At 35.5% G+C, this 27,254-nt stretch overlaps 4 protein-coding genes across 10 annotated transcripts; 2 read left to right on the plus strand and 2 right to left on the minus strand.

Annotated features, from left to right (window-relative positions):
- Positions 1-4,288: 4,288 nt before the first annotated feature.
- On the plus strand, positions 4,289-6,377 carry LOC103341894 (F-box/LRR-repeat protein At4g14096-like). Its single transcript, XM_008245446.3, has 3 exons — positions 4,289-5,323; positions 5,429-5,629; positions 6,102-6,377. Exons 1-3 carry the CDS (start codon positions 4,289-4,291, stop codon positions 6,375-6,377), a joined length of 1,512 nt encoding a protein of 503 aa, XP_008243668.2.
- Positions 6,378-7,172: 795 nt separating this feature from the next.
- Positions 7,173-10,772, plus strand: LOC103341787 (F-box/LRR-repeat protein At4g14103-like). 7 transcript variants are annotated; one of them, XM_089043112.1, is made up of 5 exons: positions 7,173-7,463; positions 7,557-7,642; positions 8,065-8,651; positions 9,803-9,994; positions 10,283-10,772. In XM_089043112.1, exons 3-5 carry the CDS (start codon positions 8,109-8,111, stop codon positions 10,541-10,543), a joined length of 996 nt encoding a protein of 331 aa, XP_088899238.1. In that variant the 5' UTR covers positions 7,173-7,463; positions 7,557-7,642; positions 8,065-8,108; the 3' UTR covers positions 10,544-10,772. The 7 variants fall into 7 exon arrangements, with proteins under 7 accessions (XP_088899238.1, XP_088899236.1, XP_088899237.1 ...); XM_089043110.1 differs by having other exon boundaries at positions 7,181-7,463; positions 8,065-9,128; positions 10,340-10,772; XM_089043111.1 differs by having other exon boundaries at positions 7,183-7,463; positions 8,065-9,128; positions 9,803-9,982; positions 10,340-10,772.
- Positions 10,773-14,769: 3,997 nt separating this feature from the next.
- Positions 14,770-16,755, minus strand: LOC103344288 (heat shock cognate 70 kDa protein-like). The gene is made up of 2 exons (XM_008247903.3): positions 16,480-16,755; positions 14,770-16,299 (listed from the first exon to the last, which is right to left on the minus strand). The coding sequence occupies exons 1-2, from the start codon at positions 16,682-16,684 to the stop codon at positions 14,963-14,965; spliced, it is 1,542 nt and encodes a 513-aa protein (XP_008246125.2). The 5' UTR covers positions 16,685-16,755; the 3' UTR covers positions 14,770-14,962.
- Positions 16,756-22,398: 5,643 nt separating this feature from the next.
- LOC148914700 (heat shock cognate 70 kDa protein-like) lies at positions 22,399-24,363 on the minus strand. Its single transcript, XM_089043418.1, has 2 exons — positions 24,088-24,363; positions 22,399-23,907 (listed from the first exon to the last, which is right to left on the minus strand). The coding sequence occupies exons 1-2, from the start codon at positions 24,290-24,292 to the stop codon at positions 22,571-22,573; spliced, it is 1,542 nt and encodes a 513-aa protein (XP_088899544.1). The 5' UTR covers positions 24,293-24,363; the 3' UTR covers positions 22,399-22,570.
- Positions 24,364-27,254: the final 2,891 nt, after the last annotated feature.

Genomic DNA, 27,254 nt, shown 5'->3' on the forward strand with positions numbered 1-27,254 from the left:
TCATCTCTGAAACTTTACAATTTCGAGCCTCATTCCTCCATCTCCTCCCATTTTCTCTTTTGGTAAGTCATTCCAGAGCTTGACAGAGCCTTTGTCAAGCTGCTGGAAAATTACCCAAAACACTAAATACTTCACCACTAGCTACAACACACATATGGAGAGCAAGCTTTATCTCTCACCTCTGAAACCTCTGCAATTTCGAGCGCCATCCTTCAATCTCTCCCCATTTTCCCTTTTGGTAAACTGTTCCAAAGCTTGATAGAGTTTTCGTCGAACTGCACGGAAACTATTCAACACACCCAATATACCCTCATCCCTCTCTCTTTTCAACAAACCCACTTAGAATCCCTTCCCCTTCTCCTTATGTTCTCATAGGAACTCACGGCTCTCTCTCTTTAATGCTAAACTCATGATTGCTTTATTTCCATGCCAAAAGCCTCTCATGCCAAGTTAAGAAGGTAACCAAGTTGCTTCCTAAGACTCAGCTACCCTTTCGGAGCATTCTTGGGGTCTAATTCTTGAACTCAGACCTGGGGGTAATTTTCACACATTTGGTTTTTTACGGCAGCCCAAGCCCACAATAATTGCCGGAACGAAAAAGCCCCCACATAATGAAGGCTAGATAAGGGTATGTATGGAAAGAGGAGAAAGAGATAAGGAGTTTACAAGTTGTGGCACTAGTTTTGGTGGTCGGATGGAGGAGATATCTCCATATGAAGTTGTCTGTTTGTGCTGCCAGAGAGAGAGAGAGAGAGAGAGAGAGAGATGAAAAATCGGGTTCAAAACTAAACTTTGAAATATTTACGGTTATGCCACTAGGCTTCCGTAGATCATGACTTCTTCGTTATAACTCCTATTTGAGCCTACTACGTGTCTACAAACTCATCTCGACGTGCTCTACGCAATAGTACTTTTAAAATTCTCACATTCTTTCCCGAATAAAAAGTCAATTTTTGAACCCATTAAAATATTCCTGAGGTAAAATTGTCTTTTACTTGAATAAATTAATAATTAAATATTAATTTAGGATTGGGTTATTACAATAGTGGGGTGGATTGGAAGTAAAGGTTGGAGGTTTGAGTTTTGAATCCCCTTGCCTCTAGGTTTTGTAAATATGTAATGGGTAAATTTCACTTTACTACCCACAAGTTTACCCAAATTTACGCTTTACTACTTAAAGTTTTTTTCGTGTCAACTTCTTACTCAAAATTTGATTTTTCTACCACTTTCATACATCCGTTAGTCTGAAAATCAATTCTTCTGTTAAACTATGACGTGGCAATTAATGGGTCCACATGGCCTTACCCATATTTTGAAGAAAAAAATATTTATAACTAAGGAAAAAATATTTACAAAACTAGGGGGGGAACCTCACCTGCCCCCTTCTTTCTTCCTCTCTCTTCGACAACCACAAACTTACCCGCCTGCTCCTATTCTCTCTCCCTCCTTCTATCTTCCCTCCTCTTTTTCTTCGACAACCACCTCCACCTCAACCCCACAGAGATAGCCACTAACTCCATCCAATCTGGCTCTACTTTGACCCGAACTCCACCCCACAAATTTCTAAACCCCATCAAGTCCAGCTATGATATTTTACAAATCAACAACCCAAATTTCCAGACCCCTAAATTTCCAAAACGTACCCACTTTGAGATCGTACAGCCTATGCCATTATCGAACAATGGTTCCTACCACTTTGAGATCGTACAACATGGATCTAGTCAGAATACATCAAGATCCCCAAGAAGACCCATGATGATCCCCAAGAAAACCCACGATTTCAAGATCTTGTCGGCTAGTCATGGTGGTTTTCTCTCTTTCTTCTATTTCCTCTCTGCTTCTCTATAAATTCCCTGAGTTCTCTGTCATTGTCAATGATGGCAAGGCGACGATATTGGGTTTGGTTTGACTGGGGATGTCGAGGTAGGGTGCTTGGTGAGGCTTAGGTATTTGGCCTTGAAGTGTTGCTTGGGGAAAATAGAGAGAGAGAGAGAGAGAGAGAGAGAGAGAGAGAGAGAGAGAGAGAGAAAGAAAGAGAGAGAGAGAGAGTGTGTGTGTGTGTGTGTGTGTGTGTGTGTGTGTCGCATGACATGAATCATGAGAAAATGGAAGAAGAGAGAGAGTGTGTGTGTGTGTGTGTGTGTGTGTGTGTGTGTGTGTGTGTGTCGCATGACATGAATCATGAGAAAATGGAAGAAGAGAGAGAAAGAGAGAGAGGAGAAGGGTGGTGATGGGATGAAAGAGAGAGAAACTTTTATTCTTTTAATTAATTACATATTCGTGATTTAATTTTTTTATTTTTCATTAGTTTATTTATTAATGATTTTTTAATCTATGTGGCACAATATGGTGAGTCCACATGGACCTATTAATTGTCACGTCATGAAGATTTGACAATCTAACTAACGGATGTATGAAAGTGGTAGGAAAATCAAATTTTGAGTACAAAGTTGACATGAAAAAAACTTTGGGTAGTAAAGTGTAAATTTTCGAGAAACTTGCAGGTAATAAAGTGAAATTTACCCATATCTAATATTTATGCCAATCAGTTCAGTTTAGGTGAATTGCAATTTGACATTTTTCGAACCATGGATCATATCGAGCTAGCCAATTTAGTTTGATTTAACATAAAAAATTGAAATAATAATAATAATAAACTGCACCAAACCAAACCGGCATTGGATGCTTTGACCGGTTTGCAATTTGAAATGTTGAGCGCTAGTGCGGTCCAACTCCACTTCTGTAACGGGTGAATGCATTGGGTTACACTATTCTTGGACTTTTCTAAGAAGATATAGAAAATAAATAGACATTATTTAATTGAAAAACTATTAAAGCACTTTCCCTCTTTATTTTTTCTAAATAATTACATTCCTCTTTCACCATTTTACCTTATCAATTTTCTTTTTGTTTAGTTAGATTAGAAGGAATCGAACCCTTACCTATCATAATCCTGACTCATTTTCTCATCCATCCTCGTCCTTTAGGGTTTTATTTTCCTCCTTCGAAACTTTTTGACCATAATTTCCATGGTGTTCTTGTATATCGTCGGTTCGAACTGAGGCATTTAGGTTTGAATAACCTTTGGGTAAGCCCATATATCACTAGCAGATTAGTTTTGCTTAATTTTTTTTACTTGATTTCATAAATTTTGTGTTGCAATTTTTTCTTGGTAATATTGGAAGATTTGGAATTTCATTTAGGGTTGTCCAAATCCAATTGAATCGGCCCAAACTGATCGATCAAATCCAATCCAGTCTGATTTTGATAAGTTTCGATAACTTTGGCAGATCGGATTAGGTTCCTACATTTATAAGGTGACACGATCGGGTCAGATGATGGGTTGCTTGTGAGAATTGAATTTAGTCCAATCTAGTTAGTTTCATGTCTTTTGCTCTTCTAAGTATTTGAAATTAAATAAATTTGAATAGTTTTAGTGATTTGGTGACATTATGTTAAGTAAAAGTCTCATTCTTGCGAGGGATCCTTTTGATGAGAGTCAAAAGGGATCGCACGGTTTGGGTCACTTCACAATGCAATTCAATTATTCAAATAGTCTATGTTTTAGATACCTATTGAAGAATTATATAATGTAAAAAAATTAGCAAAACGGAAATTGTTTGACCATATGAACATTTCAATGTTTATTGAGATCATTGTGCTTATTTATTTGTTCATGGTTAGATGATTAAATAGTTTCTTTTGGGTTGATTTTCGTAGTGATTATCCTTACATATGATAACCTAAGAAATGAAGGGTTTGAATCTTTGAATCGCAATGAAGGTTGGGCCGACTTGTACTTTGGGTTTTTGTCAAATTGCAATAAGAGTTTATCCCACTTGCGATCCCTTTTGGTTTTTGTCAAAAATGATCTAAAGTTTTCTTTGTTAAGTAAATTATAACCAAAATACTTTTTATTAGCATTTCACTTTTTTCATTTGCATCTATTAAAATGTGTGATTGAAATTAGATTTTACAAAAAATGGTTTCATCTTTCAAACCATCCAATCCAACATCTGTCAAATTGGATTGGATTGGTTGTTAATGTTTGATTGAATTGGATTAGATTGTAAACTATGTAATCCAATCTATATTGGACTGGATGTGGATTGGCTAAATATTACCGTTTTGATATATCTCTCTTTAAAAAGAATTATGTAGGGATTAATAGTTGTTGGCTTGGTATTGATGATGTCATATGTTTACATAACTTTTTTTTTCTTAATGCCGTTAATCCTTGTAGGTGTAAGTTGCTATTACAAAAGCCAAAAGGAACCAAGCAGATATCATGGAGCCCTACAAGAACAAGTTCTTGGCAACTTCAACGTCTCAAGCTGAAGGAGTTTGTCCTGAGAGTTTAATAGACAGATTTAGTAATCTTCCAGAAGGAGTTGCTCACCACATTCTCTCCTTCCTCGCTCAAATAGACCTCGCTCGAGTGAGCTGTGTGTCCAAAAGTTGCAGAAAGTTTTATCTCTCATTTCCCTCGTTGAACTTTGATGCAATGCCCTACGCAAACGACATGTGGGAGAGGTTGAAGTTGTTGAATTATTTGGACAGGTTCCTGATCCAACGAGGGGACAATAAGATCCAACACTTCCGTATTTTTTGGATCTTTTTAGGTCCAGCTTCAAGCTTCTCTAACGAGTATTTTCGAGTCATCTCTTGGATCCATGTTGCTGCGAGGTGCAATGTCGAAGTGCTTGATCTGGAACTCTACATGTGTGAGGCGACAACGACGTTAGTATTGCCATCTTGCCTCTTTCTCTGTCGATCTTTGCGGTTACTAACTGTGGATTTGAAGTTTAAGCTTTTTCAAACCCCATCCTTAACTAGTTCCACCACCCTCCAATGCTTGAAGTTGAAAAATGTCACCATAGACGAGGGGTTGGGCCAATGGATCTCGTGTTCCTGCAAACGCATCAAGGAGCTGTGGCTTGAGCTTGTTCATGGGGCAAAACAGATCACCATCAGCAGCTCATCTCTGAAAACCCTGCATTTCGTTTCGTGCTATGCTTATTATAGTTTTCAAAACCCCAATGGCAACTTTCATCTTAACATCTCAGGTGAAAAGCTTGAAGACATCTACATTGACTGGAAAGTTATCCCAACCGGTCACTCGATAAGCATTTTCGCTCCGAATCTTAAACACTTGAAATGGATTGGAACTTTGGCGAGCCGCCAATATCTGGAGAAGTTGATGTGTCTAGAAAAAGCTGAGATTTTTCTCCACCCTAGGAGTGAGGATTTCAGCAAACTATTCAGTATGCTTTCCAGTATCCACAGTGTTAAACTTCTTGTTCTAAATGAAGAGACCACAAAGGTAATATTAAGTTTTTTTTTCCTTCCTTTTTTGTTTGTTTTGTATATACGTTTTGTTCAACTTTATTTTTCTGTTAATATAAATGATGGCTTTATTTCATTGCAGGCTATAACCAAGGAACGACGATCTCTGCCAAGAATATTTGATAATCTTGGTCACATCTGTATACAGAGTACATGTTTGAATGATGGCCTAGTTCCAGCATTGGCCTCTCTTCTTAGAGGGATGCGTCATCTGAATACTTTTCACATGAAGTATGAGCCAATTATACCCCTCTTGTTTACAAAACATGTTGAAGTTATTACTGTAAGTAAAAGTCTTTGTTTATCACTGGAAGCTATATATACTTTCTTTATATATGTTTCGAAAATTATTTCTTGGAGTTTTCTAAGAAGGGGGGTTTTTTAAAAAAAAATTGCAATAGTGTCTCACCTTGTACTTGATTTTCATTTTAGTCTTTTAACTTAGATTTAGCATCCTTCAATTGTGTCACGTGTGGCAATTTCGTAATTTCGTCAAATTTCATCAATATGACCGTCAAATGGATATGTCGTTTTTTTATGGTTAATGCGTACATGAATTGACGATTCTACCTTTTAAATCGATGCCATATTGATGGAATGACCAAATTATCACTCTAGTGACACAATCGGTACTGGAGGACGCTATAAAACCGAATTGGAGGATAAAAATGAAATTGGTACAAATTCAAGGACCATTAAAGTTAAAACCCCTTCTAAAATAAATTCTCAACGGATTTTCTTGTTACTTTTTTCAGGCAAGCAGATTTGATCGTGAATACTGGAAATCCCAAAACTTGGCTATCATTGATCAGCTTGAGGAGGTAACTGTTGAGCTTTCCAGTGGGAGTAATGAGTTGGAGTTTGCAAGGTATATTTTGGAGGGTGCTAAGAATTTGAAGAAAATGGTTATAGTTTATTTACCCCATCAATCAACTCGAATTGAAGCAGTAAATGAAATTGAGATGAAGTCCCCTGCAACAATTGTCTTTAAGAAAAGACCCAGAAGGCCAAAGCCCTCTTATTCCCCTTGAGCATTATCTCAAGTGGTTTAAATCTCCTTGCAATCAAGAAGGGAAAGACAGAAATGAAGACAAGGAGAGGTTTATTTATTTTTCAAAGAATTTATTTGTGTAATAGCATTGAAACCTTAGTTTTATGTTGATCGATGCAGTTTGACATTTCTATTGGATGGATGAGATTTTACCTAATCATGATACATTTCCTTGGTTTGTGAGTCTATACTCTAGTATATTTGATATGTTATTTGAGATTTTACCTAATCATGATCACCTTTGAGCATATATTTTGTGGGTGGCAATGCCTACAAATTGACTAGTTGCCACTTGCAAGAGCTAAAGGATAAAACCTTTTCCTCAAACAATAATCCTATGGCTCGTTTCGTGCTACTTAGTATTGAATTGGATTGGATTACTCTTTATATTTAAAGCATGTTTAAGTTTAAAATGGATTTTTTTTTTTTACTAAGTTGAAGGTATAAGATAGATTACTTGTGAAGAAAACTTATCCCATCTAATCCCCACAAAATGATAGGATATCAACGCTTTATAACTAATTGTCTTATTAACAATCCAAGATTTAGTGGTTTATCCAATCCAAAGTGCCAAATGATTCCCTAATATTCCGAAGAAAAAAAAATCAAAATTTTAGTCATTAATTGTCTTATTAACAAATGAAACATTACTCAATATTGCACGGCCAAAAGAAAAACAATAAAAAAGGAATGCCGTACCTTTAGTCTAAGATTAGACAAAGAGCTTTCGGAGAAGGGTAGCCTAGTGTGTAGGCACATTGTGAAAATTAAAAAAAATAAAAAAAACAGAAGAAGAAAGATTCTCACGTCAAAGAGGTCCCTTTTTAAAATCAGTTTTCATAAAAGGTTTTTGTGAAAATGAAAATAAGAAAATGAACTTGTATATATATTTTTTAAATCAACACATTTGGAATAAATTATTTTTTAATATGAAAAGGATAAAATTATCATATTTATTAACAAAAACAAAGTTCTTTTGATTTGAGCAACACCAAAATTAGACGAAAATGGGGACTTGCCGGCCACAATCTCCGTTTCACAGCTACCAGATCGGTAGCCTTATCAGGTGTGGGTTAATTTCCGATCGTTAAACCCCCCAATTCTATTTCTATACCCTTGCTGATTCCAATTTCTCTATTTCCTTTTTGAAATTCTTCAGCTTTCACCATCTGAAGCTCTTTCAGTACTGCTCGTGTCTTCGTCCCCAAGGTTGGAACAGAGGCTTTCGTCTTCAATAAACTTTAGGTAAAGCCCATTTATTGCTGCTAGCTTAGGTCTTTTTCCTTACTCTACAATTTTTTTTGTTGGTAATTGATAACTTTGGAAGATTTTGAATTCTATTAAGAGGAAAAGCTGCAAACTTTCACAGAGCATTTTCTGGTTTTGTTAACCTACAGGACGCTTTAAAAGGGTTGGTTGCACATAATGCCGTCTTTTATAAAACAGATATATATATATATATATATATATAATTTTACAAAAAGATTTAACTTTTTGATATTGAATAAATTTTAACAAATGGTCTGTAGGTTGATTTCTAATTTATGGCAATTTTTTGTTGTTGTTTTGAATCTTCTATTAATGAAGCATATAGAGATTTAACGGTCATGGGTTTTGTACTGTCCATGTCATATATTTACGTAGTATTTTCGTGTCCTGTATCTTAGTAGGTGTAAGGTGCTATTACAAAAACAAAAGGACAAGAAGTATCATGGAACCTAAGCGCAAGTTATTGGCAACTACAAGTTCTCAGGCTCAAGGAGCTTGTCCTGACCATATGAAAGATAGATTTAGTGATCTGCCCAACGAAGTTGCTCATCAAATTCTTTCATCAGTTTCTATATTGGATCTCACTCGTTTCGGCGCTTTATCCAAAAAGTGCAGAGAACTTTATCTGTCAACGCCCTCATTGAATTTTGATGAATTTAACAACTGGAATAAATCCTCTTATTCTAAGCAATTCAAGTTGTTGAGTTCTTTGGATAGGTTCTTGGTTCGTCGTAGAGAGAATAAGATACACTGCTTTCGTATTTGTTGGGATCTCAGTTATGGAAAAGCTGCAAGTCTATATAACGAGCTTTACCGAGTAGTCACGTGGATCCATATGGCAGTAAGGTGTAATGTTGAAGTGCTTGATCTTGAGTTGAGGATACCTGATACGACGAAGCTAGAGTTGCCATCTTGCATCTTTCTTTGTGGATCTTTGAGGTCTCTATCAGTGCACTGCAATAAAATTCTTACAGCGCCCTCCTTGGTTAGTTCCACTAATCTCCAGTACTTAAAGTTGACAAATGTTACAGTAGATGAGGGGCTTTGCAAATGGATCTCGTGTTCTTGCAAATGCATTAAGGAATTGCATCTTGAACATGTTGAAGTAGAAAATATCACTATGGAAAGCTCGTCGTTGGAATCGTTTAGTTTTGTGTTTCCCTCTTATTGTGGCCTCTGTCATCTTAATATCTCTTGTGAGAAACTTGAAGACATACATATAGAGTGGAGATTTGCTTCTACTAGCAGCAGATCCTTCATAGTTTTTGCTCCAAATCTTAAATATTTGAAATGGATTGGGAATTTGTTGAATAACCAAAATCTGGGGAAACTAATGTGTTTAGAGAAGGCTGAGATTTTCCTGAAGCATGGGGTAGATAACAATGACTTCAGCAATGTACTTGAGGTTCTTTGCAGTGTATGCAGGGCTAAAGTCCTTATTCTAAGTGGAGAGATGACCAAGGTAAAAATTCAGACAGAAACCCTCTTGTAGCAAAAACATGATGCCTTGCAATATGAACTTATGCTAGATTATGTATTTTCTGGAATCTTTTGAAGGATATTGCAGGGAATGTATCTTCGCTATGATTCTACAGTGTGGCAATAGTAGGGATGGCTAATTTATGTTTCATAAACTTAAAAGTTGTTTCAAAACCGAGTGATGGTATTACATGGATGATATTTCATATTGGTGCTGCAAGTTTTATTTGAAATCAATGCATGAACTTATCAATCTGCAAAAAATACAAAATTGGAAATTAAAAAAGGGTCATTTGATACTCTATTTATTTATTTATTTTAATGTCTTAAGGAGTGAAAGGATTGAGGGAGTTGACAGGTGGGAGGCAGAGAGGAGGGAGAATAGATGGAACTAAAATGATTTTTTAAAAACTATTTAAGATTGTTTTATTTTTTTGATTTCCCACTTTGCTCTCATCTCCTCTTTGGTTAAAAAACAGAAGGCGAACATAACCGACAGTATAAAATAATAATAACTTTTTTACTGATGATCATTATGTAGATTATTGAAATTGATTGCAATTAGCTCAATTGTGTGAATCTTTTTTCATTATAGTGTTCTGGGTGCTCGCACTTGTTTCATTTAAGAGTTTGCCTCTCGTCTATATAATATTGCAGGCTCTGTTGAGGGAAGGTCCTGTGTCTACACCGTTCGATGATATTTCTTACCTGGGTGTGCATGTTGAGAGCTTGGATGATGACATAGTCCCGGCAATGGTCTCTCTTCTGAGAGGAATGCCCAATTTGAAAACTTTGTACATAAAGTCTGACCCTTCCTTATTCGTCCATAAACCTGAAGTAAGAGTTCAAGTCTGTTACCTCTCTCTCTCTCTCTCTCTCTCTCTCTCTCTCTCTCTCACACACACACACACAAGTCCACAACGCTCAAATGAGGAGTGTATTGATCTGGGTCAAAAAAACTAAAAATAGTTGTGCTTTGAGAAATGTTATTTTTAGAGCTTAAATTATTGTATCCTGAGCGATGTATAACCCTATTCTGCAGAAGGGATAATCATCATAAGTAGGTAGTGCAGCTCTGAGAGTAACATTTGGTCTCTATAATTTTTTATTTTATTGATTTGCTTGTTTCCATTCCAGGCGTGTGGATTTAATAAGGAATTCTGGAAATCTCAAAACTTGGCTTTTATTGATCAGCTTAAGGAGGCAACAATAGAGCTTTCTAATGGGAACAATGAACTGGAGCTAGCAAGATATATGCTTGAGGATGCTAAGAACTTGAAGGAAATGGTCTTACTTTATTCACCCCAGCAATCAACTCATATTCGAGTGGTAAATGAAAGTAAGATGAATTCTGTTGCCACTGCCCGAGTTGTCTTTCAGGAAAAACAGAGGAAATGAAAAGGGGGGGAAAATGAAGGTTGAAGATTTTTTTGAAGAATTTATTTGTGTTAATAACTTCAAAACCTTATTCTGGATGCCAATGGATGCAACGGCTGTATTTATCGGTTATGATAGAACCCTAATATTGTAATAATGTAGTTTTTAATGCTGTTAGAAAGACTTGTCAATAGCCTAGAGATGTTTCTGTGTTTTGTGTATTATGGCAACTTCTTGCTTCTTTCTCCAATGCTCTTATGGCTTCCATGTAGTCTTTAAAATCACGCTCTGTTCTCTAAAGGAGTCGGTCAAGAAGCTGACATTTGTAGCTTTCGAATTTCGACAAGTCAGCAGGTATGGGTCCAGTGCCAGATCCATGGATCCGCGTGTCGGATCATGGGGTTGTGGTGTAAAAGTTACGAAATTTGTTTAAGATGAAAATAACACCAAAAAATTAAACTATAATACCTTCATTCTTAATCAATTAATCAAAACACTAATCCCTAATAAATTAATCAAAACACAAAGCTCTAATGAATTAATCTGACAATTGTCTTATGTGGATTCACCACCTACAACAAAATCCCAAATCTCAATGAACTCAAACAATAAATTGGTTGATAAATTTCCAGAATATAACCAAAAATCTATAGATGTTCAAAAATCAAAATGCTAAAACAAAAAAAAAAACCCTGTTCAAAAATCATCAAATGAGACAAAACATTAAAACTTCCCATAAAGAAATGGAAGCGATTTAGTTAAAAAAGAGAAGTTGTGACCGTTGGAGAAGGGAACTGTGATCGCACTCGATGCAGAGGCAGCCAAGGTAATTGGGGGAAGAGAAATAAGGAATTTGAATTTTTGGGGTGGGAAATGTCGGCCTCGGTAGTTGTAGAAAGGCCATCATTGGGGCAAACGATGAAATCACCACTTATTGCCCTCTTCTCACCTACCTTATAGGATTTCTATTAGTGGAGGGGTGGCCACAAAATGTTTTTTTATTTTTATTTTTATGTTAAAGATATGTCTCAAAACGACGCGTTTTGGCCAAGCGATTTGATAAAAAGAGTAGTGCGTGTCATGCTCTTCCGACCAAGAATTGTCGACAAATGTTGACAATTTCAGTACTGCAATTTTTCGAATTTCGAGCACTTGGTCTGCACGCAAAGGTCGCCCACCAGCCATCTCTGGGGTCGACATATGAGCTTTCTAGCCTTTTGTTTGGGCCTAAATTTCACACACACACTACCAAAAAATCAATCAAGACAAAAACTCTCAAGTTATATTGACAAATTCAAAAGAACAAAGTCATTCAAATCTCAAAAGCCTTTAGACTCAAGAGCAATCAAGCCATTTAGTTTGAAAATTCATCCAACCCCCACGCAGAACAGGCAGAACTTAGGTCACTCCAATTCAAAGAAACAATTCACAAAGGAAACAAAACTTCTCTTGTTATAAATTTGGTTCAGCATAGACCAAATCAAGCAGGATTCGAATTTTTATAATATGAAAACCTCAACAAATTTGTGGAGATGCCTTGATCAAGCAAAACAGGTGCTATAGTGCAGCTCCAGTCTAGCAGTCATCAATCTAGCCACTTCTAGCCCTGTCTAGATTGAAGAGGCCTCAATTCTATCAATTCAACAAGCCTCTCCATGGCTCAAAAAGATTAAAGCTCTGTCAATCTCAAACATTGGTATCGATTTTCAGCTAAAACCCATCAGTTGAAGGTGCTGACGTTCGAATCCAGCATAGACATGTTCAATCTAGCATGACTCAAAGGCAGCTACCCAAGCGAAATCGAAGCCCAACGCTCATTGTCCTTTTCGGACGTGATGCTTGTCTTTTAAGTCGTGTAATAGGCAGTTCTGCTTAAAACAGTTCGATTTCATTCAATATTCATTCTTGCCAAAACTACCAGTCTTTATTGTGAAAAATTGTGAAGTCCTCACCAGTTTGAGGCAGGAAAATAACTTACTTAGGAGATATTCCTTACTCAAATTCACAATCATTTGTTTAGAGTCAGTACACTTGGCGCGCAAGCTATCTATTTCTAAGTCTGTTAGGGTCTTTAACTGCTAGTAGTAAACTTGGGCTTTAGATTTTTCGGCGTGTGGTAAAGGATCTGTACACTTTGGTTACTACTACTTTACTACGTGTGGTGTTACTCTCCGGCGTGTAGTAATGTAACAAAGAGAGGGAAAATGGATTTTTATACTATATTGGGAATAGATTAATGTTTAAAAGAATTAACTTGTTGGTATTACTGAAAATAATTGTATATTATGTGGTTCGTGATTATGGATTGTAAGAACTACATGAGGCTTGATCCCTCACCAAGGGGTACGTAGGTAGCTTGGGGTCTCACTTAGATGCAGCCACGAAATAAACTATATTTAAAAGGTTTGACCAATTCTAAGTATGTGAATGGATTTTGATGTGGTTATTGGATTTGAACCCTATTTAATATTACCGTTGGGTTCAATTTTGAATATGTTGGTACGCCTGAAGCCCGATTTAAACTTGAGCGAGACTAAATGCTTGTTTATTTCTCAGTTATTACTTGAATGGATTTAATTAAATAGTGTATGTGGTTCTGACGGGTCTGAGATCCATTTCAAATTATTTGAAGGCCGGAGGCCTAGTACGTAAATTGCATGTTATTACCTTGTGTATGCTGCCTGTTGGGATATATTAATTGTGTTATAACAAATTGAGAAATTTGGGAAATGTCCATTTTTCAGGAGAGACTTCGCCGAAATTTCGGCCGAAAGTCTCGTGCCCATTGTCCTTAATTTAGGAAATGTCCATTTTTCAGGAGACTCACGAGGAATTCTGTATAGTCGTGTCAAAAAAGGATAAGTAAAGAAAAAGAAAAGGAAAAAAAGAAAAGAAAAAGGAATATGGGTTGTGGACCCCTTTTCAATTTTCTTTTTTAATTTTCTCAAAAAAGAAAAAGAAAAAAAGAAAGAAGTTAATTAAGGTTAAAATGGGATGAGTAATGCTACACTTATCACATTTTTATCCCACATTTCTATACCACATGATGTAGCATGTCTATATCATATGCCACATCAATTAAATTAATGAAGTGTATTAAATAAAGGAAAGTTTAATTAATAGTTTTTTTAAGTGTTAATAAATCATAAAAGAAAAGAAAATGTTAAATAATTTTAATTGATGTGGTTGTTCACCTCATCTGCTACATGAGGTGGTATATGAATGTAGTACATAAATGTGATAAGAGTAGCATTATTCAGTAGATTATACATAATATGATATAAAAATTTGACGAGTGTAGCATTACCCGTGTAAAAATGCTCCCAGCACCCTAAAAGTTTTACTCGAATGAGTAAAAAATAATTTAATAGTTTCTTGTATCTGCGCCATCATCCTATCTTTCCGACTTTCCTTTTGACCCAAATTTCATTGTACAACCATGAAATCGAGACACCTTGCACTCGAGTCCTAACAGATTAGAACAGAAGTACACTACGTATGTGGCCATTTTCTAACCCATGGGAATAATCAGCGGACTCATGAATCGTACAATTTTTTTCTTTTTACAGATGAAATGTTATGGGTTGTTTTATTTATTTTTCTTTAAGAAGGCTTGATTTGCTTAAAGTACTCAAACAAATATATCCAAATTCATTATCAAGGAAATTACAGTTATATCAATGTCATATTTGCTGACTCGGTTCCATCACTAACTTGAATGCTTTTTTGGCACAACAGGAAGAAAAAAAAACATTTCGACAAAACTCAATTTAAAAAAAAAAATTGTAATTTATTATGGGCTGGATTTTGAGAGCTAATCATATTTACCTAGGTCCATTGATAAGGTTTAATGATTTCATTTCCTTTAACTTATGGGCTTGTTTCTTCGTCTACCTTTGCCTTGTGTAGGTTTTAGTTGAAGTAAGAGAGATGTACTCATAGATTTGCAATAGAGGGCAAGTTGGCGTCTCATTTAATTAGCTTATTGTTCAGTTGTGATGCTTCCTAGTTTGAGATATTGGATACTACAGTTTACATGTTATTCAGTAATAATAGAGGCACCAACTTGTTACATTTTGAACGCCAAGACAATGTTTTATTCGAACTTGAGACAATTGGTCTGCAAATCAAAACTATTCTTCCCTCAACTGGTTCTTGCTTGTGTCAAAAAGTTGGTGTAATTAATTGGTATTATTAGTTTTTTAGGACAAGATTTTACAAAATGTTTCCAAACAAACAACTTAAAGTTGAACTCCAATCAAATAAAACATATATAATTTATTACTTCATAGTTACAGTAATTAAGCAAGCACTTCTCTTCTCTTATTGAAAACAAGAATAAAATCCACGCAGCGGTAGACGGACCAGCCTACAGCATCACTCATCCAAAACAACACAACCTGCGCATTAGTTAAAAATTTATCTGTTAATTCCGAAAGTTCATCTGTCACTGTTGATTGTAATGGCTTTCTTTTGGCCGGTGGACGTGACCTCAGCGGAAACACTCAGAATTCCATTTGCATCGATAGAAAAGCAAACATCTACTTTACCAACTCCCTTAGGGGCTGGAGGAATGCCATACATGGTAAATCCACCCAAGTAATTATTATCTCTAGTGAACTCATTCTCTCCCTCGAAAACTCCACAGAGGACGTTCGTTTGGTTGTCATGGAGGGTAGAGAAAATTTGGTGCTTCTTTGTGGGAATTTTGGTGTTTCTTGGGATCATGACGGCCATACGGTTTTCAATACCACATTCCGTCCCGAGTGACATTGGGATGACATCCGAGAGTGTGAAGTCTTGAAGCTTCCCCGTCACGTTCCCACTCAAGACTGCAGCTTGAACAGCGGCTCCATAAGCCACGGCCTCATCAGGATTAATGCTCTTGCACAACTCCTTGCCCATGAAAAACTTTTGCAATAGCTCTTGCACCTTGGGGATTCTAGAAGAACCACCAACAAGAACAACGTCATCGACGTTGCTTATGTTCATATTGCCATCCTTCAAACACCTTTTCACAATCTCCATGCACTTGTTGAAGATATCCATGTTCATTTCTTCGAATTTGTCCCGGGTGAAAGTTGTATGAAAATCTTCACCGTTATACCAAGAGTCGATTTCAATATCAATGTCAGAGCAAAATGAAAGTGCCTTCTTTGCTTTCTCACACTCGGTTTTGGCCTTCCGAAGAGCTCTGGGGTGTCCACAAATGTCCACCTTATTTTTTGTCTTGAATTCGTCGACGCAGTAATCCACCATTCTGTTATCCAAGTCTTCACCTCCGAGGTGAGTGTCTCCGGCAGTCGCCTTCACGTCAAAGACACCACGGCCTATGGTTAGTAGCGACACATCCAATGTACCACCACCCCAATCAAATATCATCACGTTTCTCTTATTAAACCAACCGGCTTTCTTGTCGATGCCATAAGCTATGGCTGCAGCAGTTGGTTCGTTGATAATACGCAGCACATTTAAGCCGGCTAATTTACCAGCTTTTAATGTAGCCTGGCGCTGAGAGTCGTTGAAGTAAGAGGGGACAGTGATAACTGCCTTTCTCTCACTAATCTTTGAGCAAAGGAAGTCCTCCGCAATCTCCCGCATTTTTGCCAGAACCATTGATGAGATATCTTCAGCAGCAAACTGTTTCTCTTGGCCCTTGTGCTTAACCACAATCATGGGCTTGTCACCCTTACCTTCAATGACCTTGAATGGCCAGCGCTTGATATCACTTTGAACAGTTTCGTCACTGAATCTCCTACCAATTAACCGCTTCGCATCTGTAATCATTCCCGTTTAGATTATGTCAGGAAACAAGTTAATTTATGGATTTATGCATAATAGTATAATACCCCACTTTTACAGAATTGCTCTGAAAAAACACAGTATATATTTCTCAGTTCTAACGAAATTAACAAGGAAACAATGAACAATTATACTGTTGATCATTTTATTCTTACCAAAGATTGCGTTGGTGGGGAATCTCACGACTTGGCGAAATGCTTCATCACCTACCAACGTCTTGCTATCAGTGAATGTAACATAAGATCGAGTTGTCCTGTTACCGTGATTGTTCACCAGGATTTCTACATGATCAGCCTGCCACGTTGCCACACACGAATAAGTTGTCCCCAGATCAATCCCAATTGCATTATCTTCTGCCATTACTAATTTTCTCGATTGGCTCAAAAGCTCCAAGAGGAATGTCAAAGATTAACAAGGAAATATTAAATAAGTGCAGAAACCAGTGGAAGAAAATTTATACACGGAGAAAGTGAAAAGTCTAATAAACCAATGCTTACGCAATAGTTGATGCTTTGCCCCAGTTCACTAAACAAAGCACATTTACTTTTTTAGATTTCGAAATGAGATAATTCCTTTCTTCGGATCTTTATCATACGTTTGTTGCTTCAAGGTCTTTTATTCCTTTCTTCTTATCTTCTTCTCCATTATTTTATTTCTTTCTTCAGCCAAAGGGTAAGGGGAGTTGCCATCCAACAGCCGAGCATCCACAATGGGCTCCCTAAATCACCTCCTTAGACAAATTTTAGGGAGGAATCGTAAAAATACAACTCCAACCACGCTCCCTATCCACCTCTAAAATATGGAGTCCTCTAAGAGCTCCTAAATCTGAGGAGAGAGAAAAGACTCCTAGTGGTTCCCTATAATTTAATGCTGCTTTATTTAATGAATATTTCAAACCTTTATTTAATGCTAACTATTTTTTATTTTATTTTTTTAATAGAGATGGACCAATTAAAAAAGAGTTATAGCATTTATGACTCTCCAAATTAGGGAGTATGGCTGGAATTAAAATTTTTTAGAGAGCTCCTAAAATAGCTTTCTTATATTCTTAGCCAAATTTTAGCTAATAAATAGAGAGCATCCACAATGGGCTCCCTAAACCACCTCCTTAGACAAATTTTAAAGAGGAATTGTAAAAATGCAACTCCAACCATGCTCCCTATCCACCTCCTAAAATAGGGAGTCCTCTAGGAGCTCTTAAATATGAGGAGAGAGAAATGATTCCCAATGCTGCTTTATTTAATGAGTATTTCAAACCTTTATTTAATGCTAACTATTTTTTGTTTTATTTTTTAATAGAGATGGACCAATCAAAATAGAGGTATAATATTTATGACTCTCCAAATTAAGGAGTCTGGTTAGAGTTAAATTTTTTTAAAGAGCTCCTAAAATAGCTTTCTTATATTTTTAGCTAAATTTTAGCTAAGAAATAGAAAGCATCATTGTGGATGCTCTAAGAGCATCCACAATGGGCTCTCTAAATCACCACCTTAGATTTTAGGGAGGATTTGAAAAAATACAACTCCAACTATGCTCCCTATTCACCTTCTAAAATAGGGAGACCTCTATATGAGCTCCTAAATCTAAGAAGAGAGAAAGAATTCCTAGTTGCTCCCTATAATTTAATACTGCTTTATTTTATGAGTATTATAAACCTTTAATTAACTATTTTGTATATATATATATATATTTTTTATAGAGATGAACCAATTAAATAAGAGTTATAGCATTTATAACTCCCTAAACTAGATAGTAATTGGAGTTAAAATTTTATGGAGAGCTCCTAAAATAGCTTATATGTATTTTTAGCTCAATTTTAACAAAAAAAAAATGTTTTTATCTATGTGGAGGTGAGCTCCACTTGCCACATCACCTACTTAATTTGTGAATAATGATCCATGTGTGCGAAATTACAAAAATGCCCTTACCACGTCATCAAAGTTAACAGACTTTTGGATGAAGTTGATAACAAAGGCAAAGTGGGTCATCAAATCTCAGTCAAGGAATGAGAATGGGCTATTTTGAGTTTGGAGGTAAAGTAAAATTTGACTGGAGTTTCATGGGACATTAGTGTAATTAACCGTAAAGTAAAAAACAACAAAGCCAAGCAATTACACACCTTTGAACAAAAAAAGAACGCAAGTACACACCAAGCCACTAGACTGCTTGGTGAAAAAGACTTACACGTGGGACTATACCAAGTAAAATCTCAATTGTTTCATTGATTTGTGATCTAAACTCAAGCCTTCATACGATTTTAAATCTTTAATTGCAGCATTAAATTGCTCGAGGGTTGAATTAAAAAAACACATAAAACAATGCGTAAGAAGGTCTCCAAGTAATTTTTCATTAAAACAAGACTAAACCATTCGAACAAAAAACCCATATGTAAAGGCCCAAAGGGGTGCCCAACCTAAACAAGAAAGAAGACAGGAACAAGGCCAAATTTTATTTTTCACAATATTTTCTAGAGAGATTTACTATTATAACCAATATAGGAACCTAAATTAAAAAAAAAAAAAAATCCTATATGAAATGGACTTTAGAAACCCACCAAAATCTTATTTACAACATAACAAAAAGGTTTTTAACTTTTTTTAAATTACAAAACTGCCATTGATTTCTTAAAATAAACTCAACCCCAAAATCTCATAAAAAAAACCAAAACACTCAATAGGACATCAAAGTAATTAATAATCAAAATTAAATTCAATAGGTCCCAGTTGTCATTTTTTGGGTTTGTTTATAAAAATTAAATTACGTAGGGTTTGTTTATAGTTTTAGTGCAAAGAATTATGATTAAATATCTCTATTTTCTGTGGTGTTGTCGTGGAAAGTTGTAATCTTGGGGGCCAAAAAAATGAATGAAGTTTAAGCGAAAACAGCCATTTACATTATTTTTTTTATAAAAAAAAGCTACAAAAACAATAATTCCTTATAAAAATGGAAAAATCATTCCTTATAAAAAAAAAATTGTATATCTTTTAAACAAGAAAGGGGTTGGATTTTGAGTGAGAAGCTTAAGTAGTTTTAAATCAGGTATTTGAAAATTTTAGACATGCTCAATGAACATCATAAAAAAATTTATACATGAGAGAGAGAGAGAGAGAGAGAGAGAGAGAGAGAGAGAGAGAGAGAGAGAGGGGGAGGGAGTGGTCCTGTGCAATGTGTTTTGGGGTCGGGTGGGGTTGGGGTGGGGAGATAGGAGATAGGTCTCTTTTTTCTTTTTCTTTTTCTTTTTTGTTCTTTGAAAATGAAAAAGACCAAAATGCCCTTTTAATGGATGGAAAATTGGATGGTGTTATAGTCATGGATTTTGAAAAATTAAGGTGACATTTCGCTTAAATTTTTCTTTAAGTTAACAAATTGAAACTGAAGTGTAAATTCCAGGGACATTCCTACAAAAATCCCCATTTTCTATATTTAAAAGGTTTGACCAATTCTGAGTATGTGAATGGATTTTGATGTGGTTATTGGATTTGAACCCTATTTAATATTACCGTTGGGTTCGATTTTGAATATGTTGGTATGCCTGAAGCCCGATTTAAACTTGAGCGAGATTAAATGCTTGTTTATTTCTCAGTTATTACTTGAATGGATTTAATTAATACAAATTTATAAATAAACCCAATCCTAGACTTGTATTTATAAAAAAACTCAAACACTATTTAAACATAGAAACACACCCAAAATCAACCCCAAAATTAACAATTGTATATTTTTTGGGTATGTTTATAAATGGGTTTTGAGTGTGTGTAATGATGGGTTTTGGGTGGGTTTATAAAGTGTTTTGGGTGTTGAACCCTATTTAATATTACCGTTGGGTTCGATTTTGAATATGTTGGTATGCCTGAAGCCCGATTTAAACTTGAGCGAGATTAAATGCTTGTTTATTTCTCAGTTATTACTTGAATGGATTTAGTTAATACAAATTTATAAATAAACCCAATCCTAGACTTGTATTTATAAAAAAACTCAAACTCTATTTAAACATAAAAACACACCCAAAATCAATCCCAAAATTAACAATTGTATATTTTTTGGAATTAAAGGGAGTTTCACTAAAACACCCAAAATGGGGGTTGAAATTATAAAAAAACCCAAGCACTATTTAAACATATAAACACACCCAAAACCCATCATTACACACACTCAAAACCCATTTATAAACACACCCAAAAAGTTGACTTTTGGGTTGATTTTGGGTGTGTTTCTATGTTTAAATAGTGCTTGGGTTTTTTTATAAATACATGTCTAGGATTGGGTTTATTTATAAATTTGTATTAATTAAATAGTGTATGTGGTTCTAACGGGTTTGAGATCCATTTCGAATTATTTGAAGGCCGGAGGCCTATTACGTAATGCTACTCTTACCACATTTGTATACCACATCTCTATACCATCTTATGTGGCAGCTGAGGTGGACAGCCACATCAATTAAAATTATTTAATATTTTATTTTCTTTTATGATTTATTCCAGTATTTGTTTTTCTAATTGCCTTAATTAAAATACACTTCATTGATTTAATTGATGTGGCATATAATATAGACATTCCACATCATGTGGTATAGAAATGTGGGATAAAAATGTGGTAAGTGTAGCATTACTCTTACGTAAATTGCATGTTATTACCTTGTGCATGCTGCATGTTGGGATATATTAATTATGTTTTAACAAGTTGAGAAATTTGGAAAATGTGCATTTTTCAGGGATGACCCCGTCGAGGAATTCGGGGTGAGTTGTGTCAAAAAAGGATAAGTAAAGAAAAAGAAAAGGAAAAAGAAAAAAAAAAGGAATATAGGTTGTGGACCCCTTTTCAATTTTCCTTTTTAATTTTCACAAAAAAAAAAAGAAAAAAAAAAGAAGAAGTTAATTAAGGTTAAAATGGGATGAGTAATGCTACACTTATCACATTTTTATCTCATATTTCTATACCACATGATGTAGCATGTCTATATCATATGTCACATCAATTAAATTAATGAAGTGTATTAAATAAAGGAAAGTTTAATTAACAGTTTTTTTTAAGTGTTAATAAATCATAAAAGAAAAGAAAATGTTAAATAATTTTAATTGATGTGGTTGTCCATCTCATCTGCTACATAAGGTGGTATATGAATATAGTACACAAATGTGGTACGAGTAGCATTATTTAGTAGGTTATATCTCTATTAAAGAGGTGATACACAATATGATATAAAAATTTAAAGTTTTACTTGAATGAGTAAAAAGTAATTTAATAGTTTCTTGTATCTGCGCCATCATCCTATCTTTTGGACTTTCCTTTTTACTTTTTACCCAAATTTCATTGTACAACCATGAAATCGAGACACCTTGCACTTGAGTCATAACATATTAGAACAAAAGTACACTATATATGTGGCCATTTTCTAACCCACGGGAATAATCAACGGATTCATGAATTGACAATTTTTTTCTTTTTACATGTTAGAGATATCAACTTTAAATACAAACTTGTGTACCAACTTTCTAGTAGAGGTGGAGCCCACCAATACAATGGGTCTCACGCTCTATTAGAGAGTTGGTACACAAGTTGGTATCTAAAGTTGGTATTCCTAGTACATTTTCTACAAAACTCAATTTATAAAAAAAAATAAAAAAAATAAATGTAATTTATTATGGGCTGGATTTTGAGAGATAATAATATTTACCTAGGTCCATTGATAAGGTTTAATGATTTCATTTCCTTTAACTTGTGGGCTTGTTTCTTCGTCTACCTTTGCCTTGTGTAGGTATTAGTTGAAGTAAGAGAGATGTACTCATAGATTTGGAATAGAGGGCAAGTTGGCGTCTCATTTAATTAGCTTATTGTTCGGTTGTGATGCTTCCTAGTTTGAGATACTGGATACTATAGTTTATATGTTATTCAATAATAATAGAGGCACAAACTTATTACATTTTGAACGCCAAGACAATTTTTCATTTGAACTAGAGACAATTGGTCTGCAAATCAAAACTATTCTCCCCTCAACTGGTTCTTGCTTGTGTCAAAAAGTTGGTGTAATTAATTGGTATTATTAGTTTTTTAGGACAAGATTTTACAAAATGATGTTTCCAAACAAACAACTTAAAGTTGAACTCCAATCAAATAAAACATATATAATGTATTTCTTCATAGTTACAGTAATTAAGCAAGCACCTCTCTTCTCTTATTGAAAACAAGAATAAAATTCACGCACAGGTAGACGGACCAGCCGACACTGTCACTGTTGATTCCGAAAGTTCATCTGTCACTGTTGATTGTAATGGCTTTCTTTTGGCCGGTGGACATGACCTCAGCGGAAACATTCAGAATTCCATTTGCATCGATAGAAAAGCAAACATCTACATTAGCAACTCCCTTAGGGGCTGGAGGAATGCCATACATGGTAAATCCACCCAAGTAATTATTATCTCTGGTGAACTCATTCTCTCCCTCGAAAACTCCACAGAGGACTTTCGTTTGGTTGTCACTGACGGTAGTGAAAATTTCGTGCTTCTCTGTGGGAATTTTGGAGTTTCTTGGGATCATGACGGCCATACGGCGTTCTAGACCACATTCCGTCCCAAGTGACATTGGGATGACATCCGAGAGTGTGAAGTCTTGAAGCTTCCCCGTCACGTTCCCACTCAAGACTGCAGCTTGAACAGCGGCTCCATAAGCCACGGCCTCATCAGGATTAATGCTCTTGCACAACTCCTTGCCCATGAAAAACTTTTGCAATAGCTCTTGCACCTTGGGGATTCTAGAAGAACCACCAACAAGAACAACGTCATCGACGTTGCTTATGTTCATATTGCCATCCTTCAAACACCTTTTCACAATCTCCATGCACTTGTTGAAGATATCCATGTTCATTTCTTCGAATTTGTCCCGGGTGAAAGTTGTATGAAAATCTTCACCGTTATACCAAGAGTCGATTTCAATATCAATGTCAGAGCAAAATGAAAGTGCCTTCTTTGCTTTCTCACACTCGGTTTTGGCCTTCCGAAGAGCTCTGGGGTGTCCACAAATGTCCACCTTATTTTTTGTCTTGAATTCGTCGACGCAGTAATCCACCATTCTGTTATCCAAGTCTTCACCTCCGAGGTGAGTGTCTCCGGCAGTCGCCTTCACGTCAAAGACACCACGGCCTATGGTTAGTAGCGACACATCCAATGTACCACCACCCCAATCAAATATCATCACGTTTCTCTTATTAAACCAACCGGCTTTCTTGTCGATGCCATAAGCTATGGCTGCAGCAGTTGGTTCGTTGATAATACGCAGCACATTTAAGCCGGCTAATTTACCAGCTTTTAATGTAGCCTGGCGCTGAGAGTCGTTGAAGTAAGAGGGGACAGTGATAACTGCCTTTCTCTCACTAATCTTTGAGCAAAGGAAGTCCTCCGCAATCTCCCGCATTTTTGCCAGAACCATTGATGAGATATCTTCAGCAGCAAACTGTTTCTCTTGGCCCTTGTGCTTAACCACAATCATGGGCTTGTCACCCTTACCTTCAATGACCTTGAATGGCCAGCGCTTGATATCACTTTGAACAGTTTCGTCACTGAATCTCCTACCAATTAACCGCTTCGCATCTGTAATCATTCCCGTTTAGATTATGTCAGGAAACAAGTTAATTTATGGATTTATGCATAATAGTATAATACCCCACTTTTACAGAATTGCTCTGAAAAAACACAGTATATATTTCTCAGTTCTAACGAAATTAACAAGGAAACAATGAACAATTATACTGTTGATCATTTTATTCTTACCAAAGATTGCGTTGGTGGGGAATCTCACGACTTGGCGAAATGCTTCATCACCTACCAACGTCTTGCTATCAGTGAATGTAACATAAGATCGAGTTGTCCTGTTACCGTGATTGTTCACCAGGATTTCTACATGATCAGCCTGCCACGTTGCCACACACGAATAAGTTGTCCCCAGATCAATCCCAATTGCATTATCTTCTGCCATTACTAATTTTCTCGATTGGCTCAAAAGCTCCAAGAGGAATGTCAAAGATTAACAAGGAAATATTAAATAAGTGCAGAAACCAGTGGAAGAAAATTTATACACGGAGAAAGTGAAAAGTCTAATAAACCAATGCTTACGCAATAGTTGATGCTTTGCCCCAGTTCACTAAACAAAGCACATTTACTTTTTTAGATTTCGAAATGAGATAATTCCTTTCTTCGGATCTTTATCATACGTTTGTTGCTTCAAGGTCTTTTATTCCTTTCTTCTTATCTTCTTCTCCATTATTTTATTTCTTTCTTCAGCCAAAGGGTAAGGGGAGTTGCCATCCAACAGCCGAGCATCCACAATGGGCTCCCTAAATCACCTCCTTAGACAAATTTTAGGGAGGAATCGTAAAAATACAACTCCAACCACGCTCCCTATCCACCTCCTAAAATAGGGAGTCCTCTAGGAGCTCCTAAATCTGAGGAGAGAGAAAAGACTCCTAGTGGCTCCCTATAATTTAATGCTGCTTTATTTAATGAATATTTCAAACCTTTATTTAATGCTAACTATTTTTTATTTTATTTTTTAATAGAGATGGACCAATTAAAAAAGAGTTATAGCATTTATGACTCTCCAAATTAGGGAGTATGGTTGGAATTGAAATTTTTTAGAGAGCTCCTAAAATAGCTTTCTTATATTCTTAGCCAAATTTTAGCTAATAAATAGAGAGCATCCACAATGGGCTCCCTAAACCACCTCCTTAGACAAATTTTAAAGAGGAATTGTAAAAATGCAACTCCAACCATGCTCCCTATTCACCTCCTAAAATAGGGAGTCCTCTAGGAGCTCTTAAATATGAGGAGAGAGAAATGATTCCCAATGCTGCTTTATTTAATGAGTATTTCAAACCTTTATTTAATGCTAACTATTTTTTGTTTTATTTTTTAATAGAGATGGACCAATCAAAATAGAGGTATAATATTTATGACTCTCCAAATTAAGGAGTCTGGTTGGAGTTGAAATTTTTTAAAGAGCTCCTAAAATAGCTTTCTTATATTTTTAGCTAAATTTTAGCTAAGAAATAGAAAGCATCATTGTGGATGCTCTAAGAGCATCCACAATGGGCTCTCTAAATCACCACCTTAGATTTTAGGGAGGATTTGAAAAAATACAACTCCAACTATGCTCCCTATCCACCTCCTAAAATAGGGAGACCTCTATATGAGCTCCTAAATCTAAGAAGAGAGAAAGAATTCCTAGTCGCTCCCTATAATTTAATGCTGTTTTATTTTATGAGTATTATAAACCTTTAATTAACTATTTTGTATATATATATATATATATATATATTTTTTTTATAGAGATGAACCAATTAAATAAGAGTTATAGCATTTATAACTGCCTAAACTAGATAGTAATTGGAGTTAAAATTTTATGGAGAGCTCCTAAAATAGCTTATATGTATTTTTAGCTCAATTTTAACAAAAAAAAAAATGTTTTTATCTATGTGGAGGTGAGCTCCACTTGCCACATCACCTACTTAATTTGTGAATAATGATCCATGTGTGCGAAATTACAAAAATGCCCTTACCACGTCATCAAAGTTAACAGACTTTTGGATGAAGTTGATAACAAAGGCAAAGTGGGTCATCAAATCTCAGTCAAGGAATGAGAATGGGCTATTTTGAGTTTGGAGGTAAAGTAAAATTTGACTGGAGTTTCATGGGACATTAGTGTAATTAACCGTAAAGTAAAAAACAACAAAGCCAAGCAATTACACACCTTTGAACAAAAAAAGAACGCAAGTACACACCAAGCCACTAGACTGCTTGGTGAAAAAGACTTACACGTGGGACTATACCAAGTAAAATCTCAATTGTTTCATTGATTTGTGATCTAAACTCAAGCCTTCATACGATTTTAAATCTTTAATTGCAACATTAAATTGCTCGAGGGTTGAATTAAAAAAACACATAAAACAATGCGTAAGAAGGTCTCCAAGTAATTTTTCATTAAAACAAGACTAAACCATTCGAACAAAAAACCCATATGTAAAGGCCCAAAGGGGTGCCCAACCTAAACAAGAAAGAAGACAGGAACAAGGCCAAATTTTATTTTTCACAATATTTTCTAGAGAGATTTACTATTATAACCAATATAGGAACCTAAATTTTAAAAAAAAAAAACCCTATATGAAATGGACTTTAGAAACCCACCAAAATCTTATTTACAACATAACAAAAAGGTTTTTAACTTCTTTTAAATTACAAAACTGCCATTGATTTCTTAAAACAAACTCAACCCCAAAATATCATAAAAAAAACCAAAACACTCAATAGGACATCAAAGTAATTTAATAATCAAAATTAAATTCAATAGGTCCCAGTTGTCATTTTTTGGGTTTGTTTATAAAAATTAAATTACGTAGGGTTTGTTTATAGTTTTAGTGCTAAGAATTATGACTAAATATCTCTATTTTCTGTGGTGTTGTCGTGGAAAGTTGTAATCTTGGGGGCAAAAAAACGAATGAAGTTGAAGCGAAAACAGCCATTTACATTATTTTTTTTATAAAAAAAAGCTACAAAAACAATAATTCCTTATAAAAATGGAAAAATCATTCCTTATAAAAAAAAATTGTATATCTTTTAAACAAGAAAGGGGTTGGATTTTGAGTGAGAAGCTTAAGTAGTTTTAAATCAGGTATTTGAAAATTTTAGACATGCTCAATGAACATCATAAAAAATTTATACATGGAGAGAGAGAGAGAGAGAGAGAGAGAGAAAGGGGAGGGAGTGGTCCTGTGCAATGTGTTTTGGGGTCGGGTGGGGTTGGGGTGGGGGAGATAGGGAGATAGGTCTCTTTTTTCTTTTTCTTTTTCGTTTTCTTTTTTGTTCTTTGAAAATGAAAAAGACCAAAATGCCCTTTTAATGGATGGAAAATTGGATGGTGTTATAGTCATGGATTTTGAAAAATT

The sequence above is a fragment of the Prunus mume genome, linkage group LG8, assembly GCF_029339155.1.
Source record: "Prunus mume cultivar Tortuosa linkage group LG8, ASM2933915v1, whole genome shotgun sequence".
In the NCBI taxonomy this organism is placed as follows: domain Eukaryota; kingdom Viridiplantae; phylum Streptophyta; class Magnoliopsida; order Rosales; family Rosaceae; genus Prunus; species Prunus mume.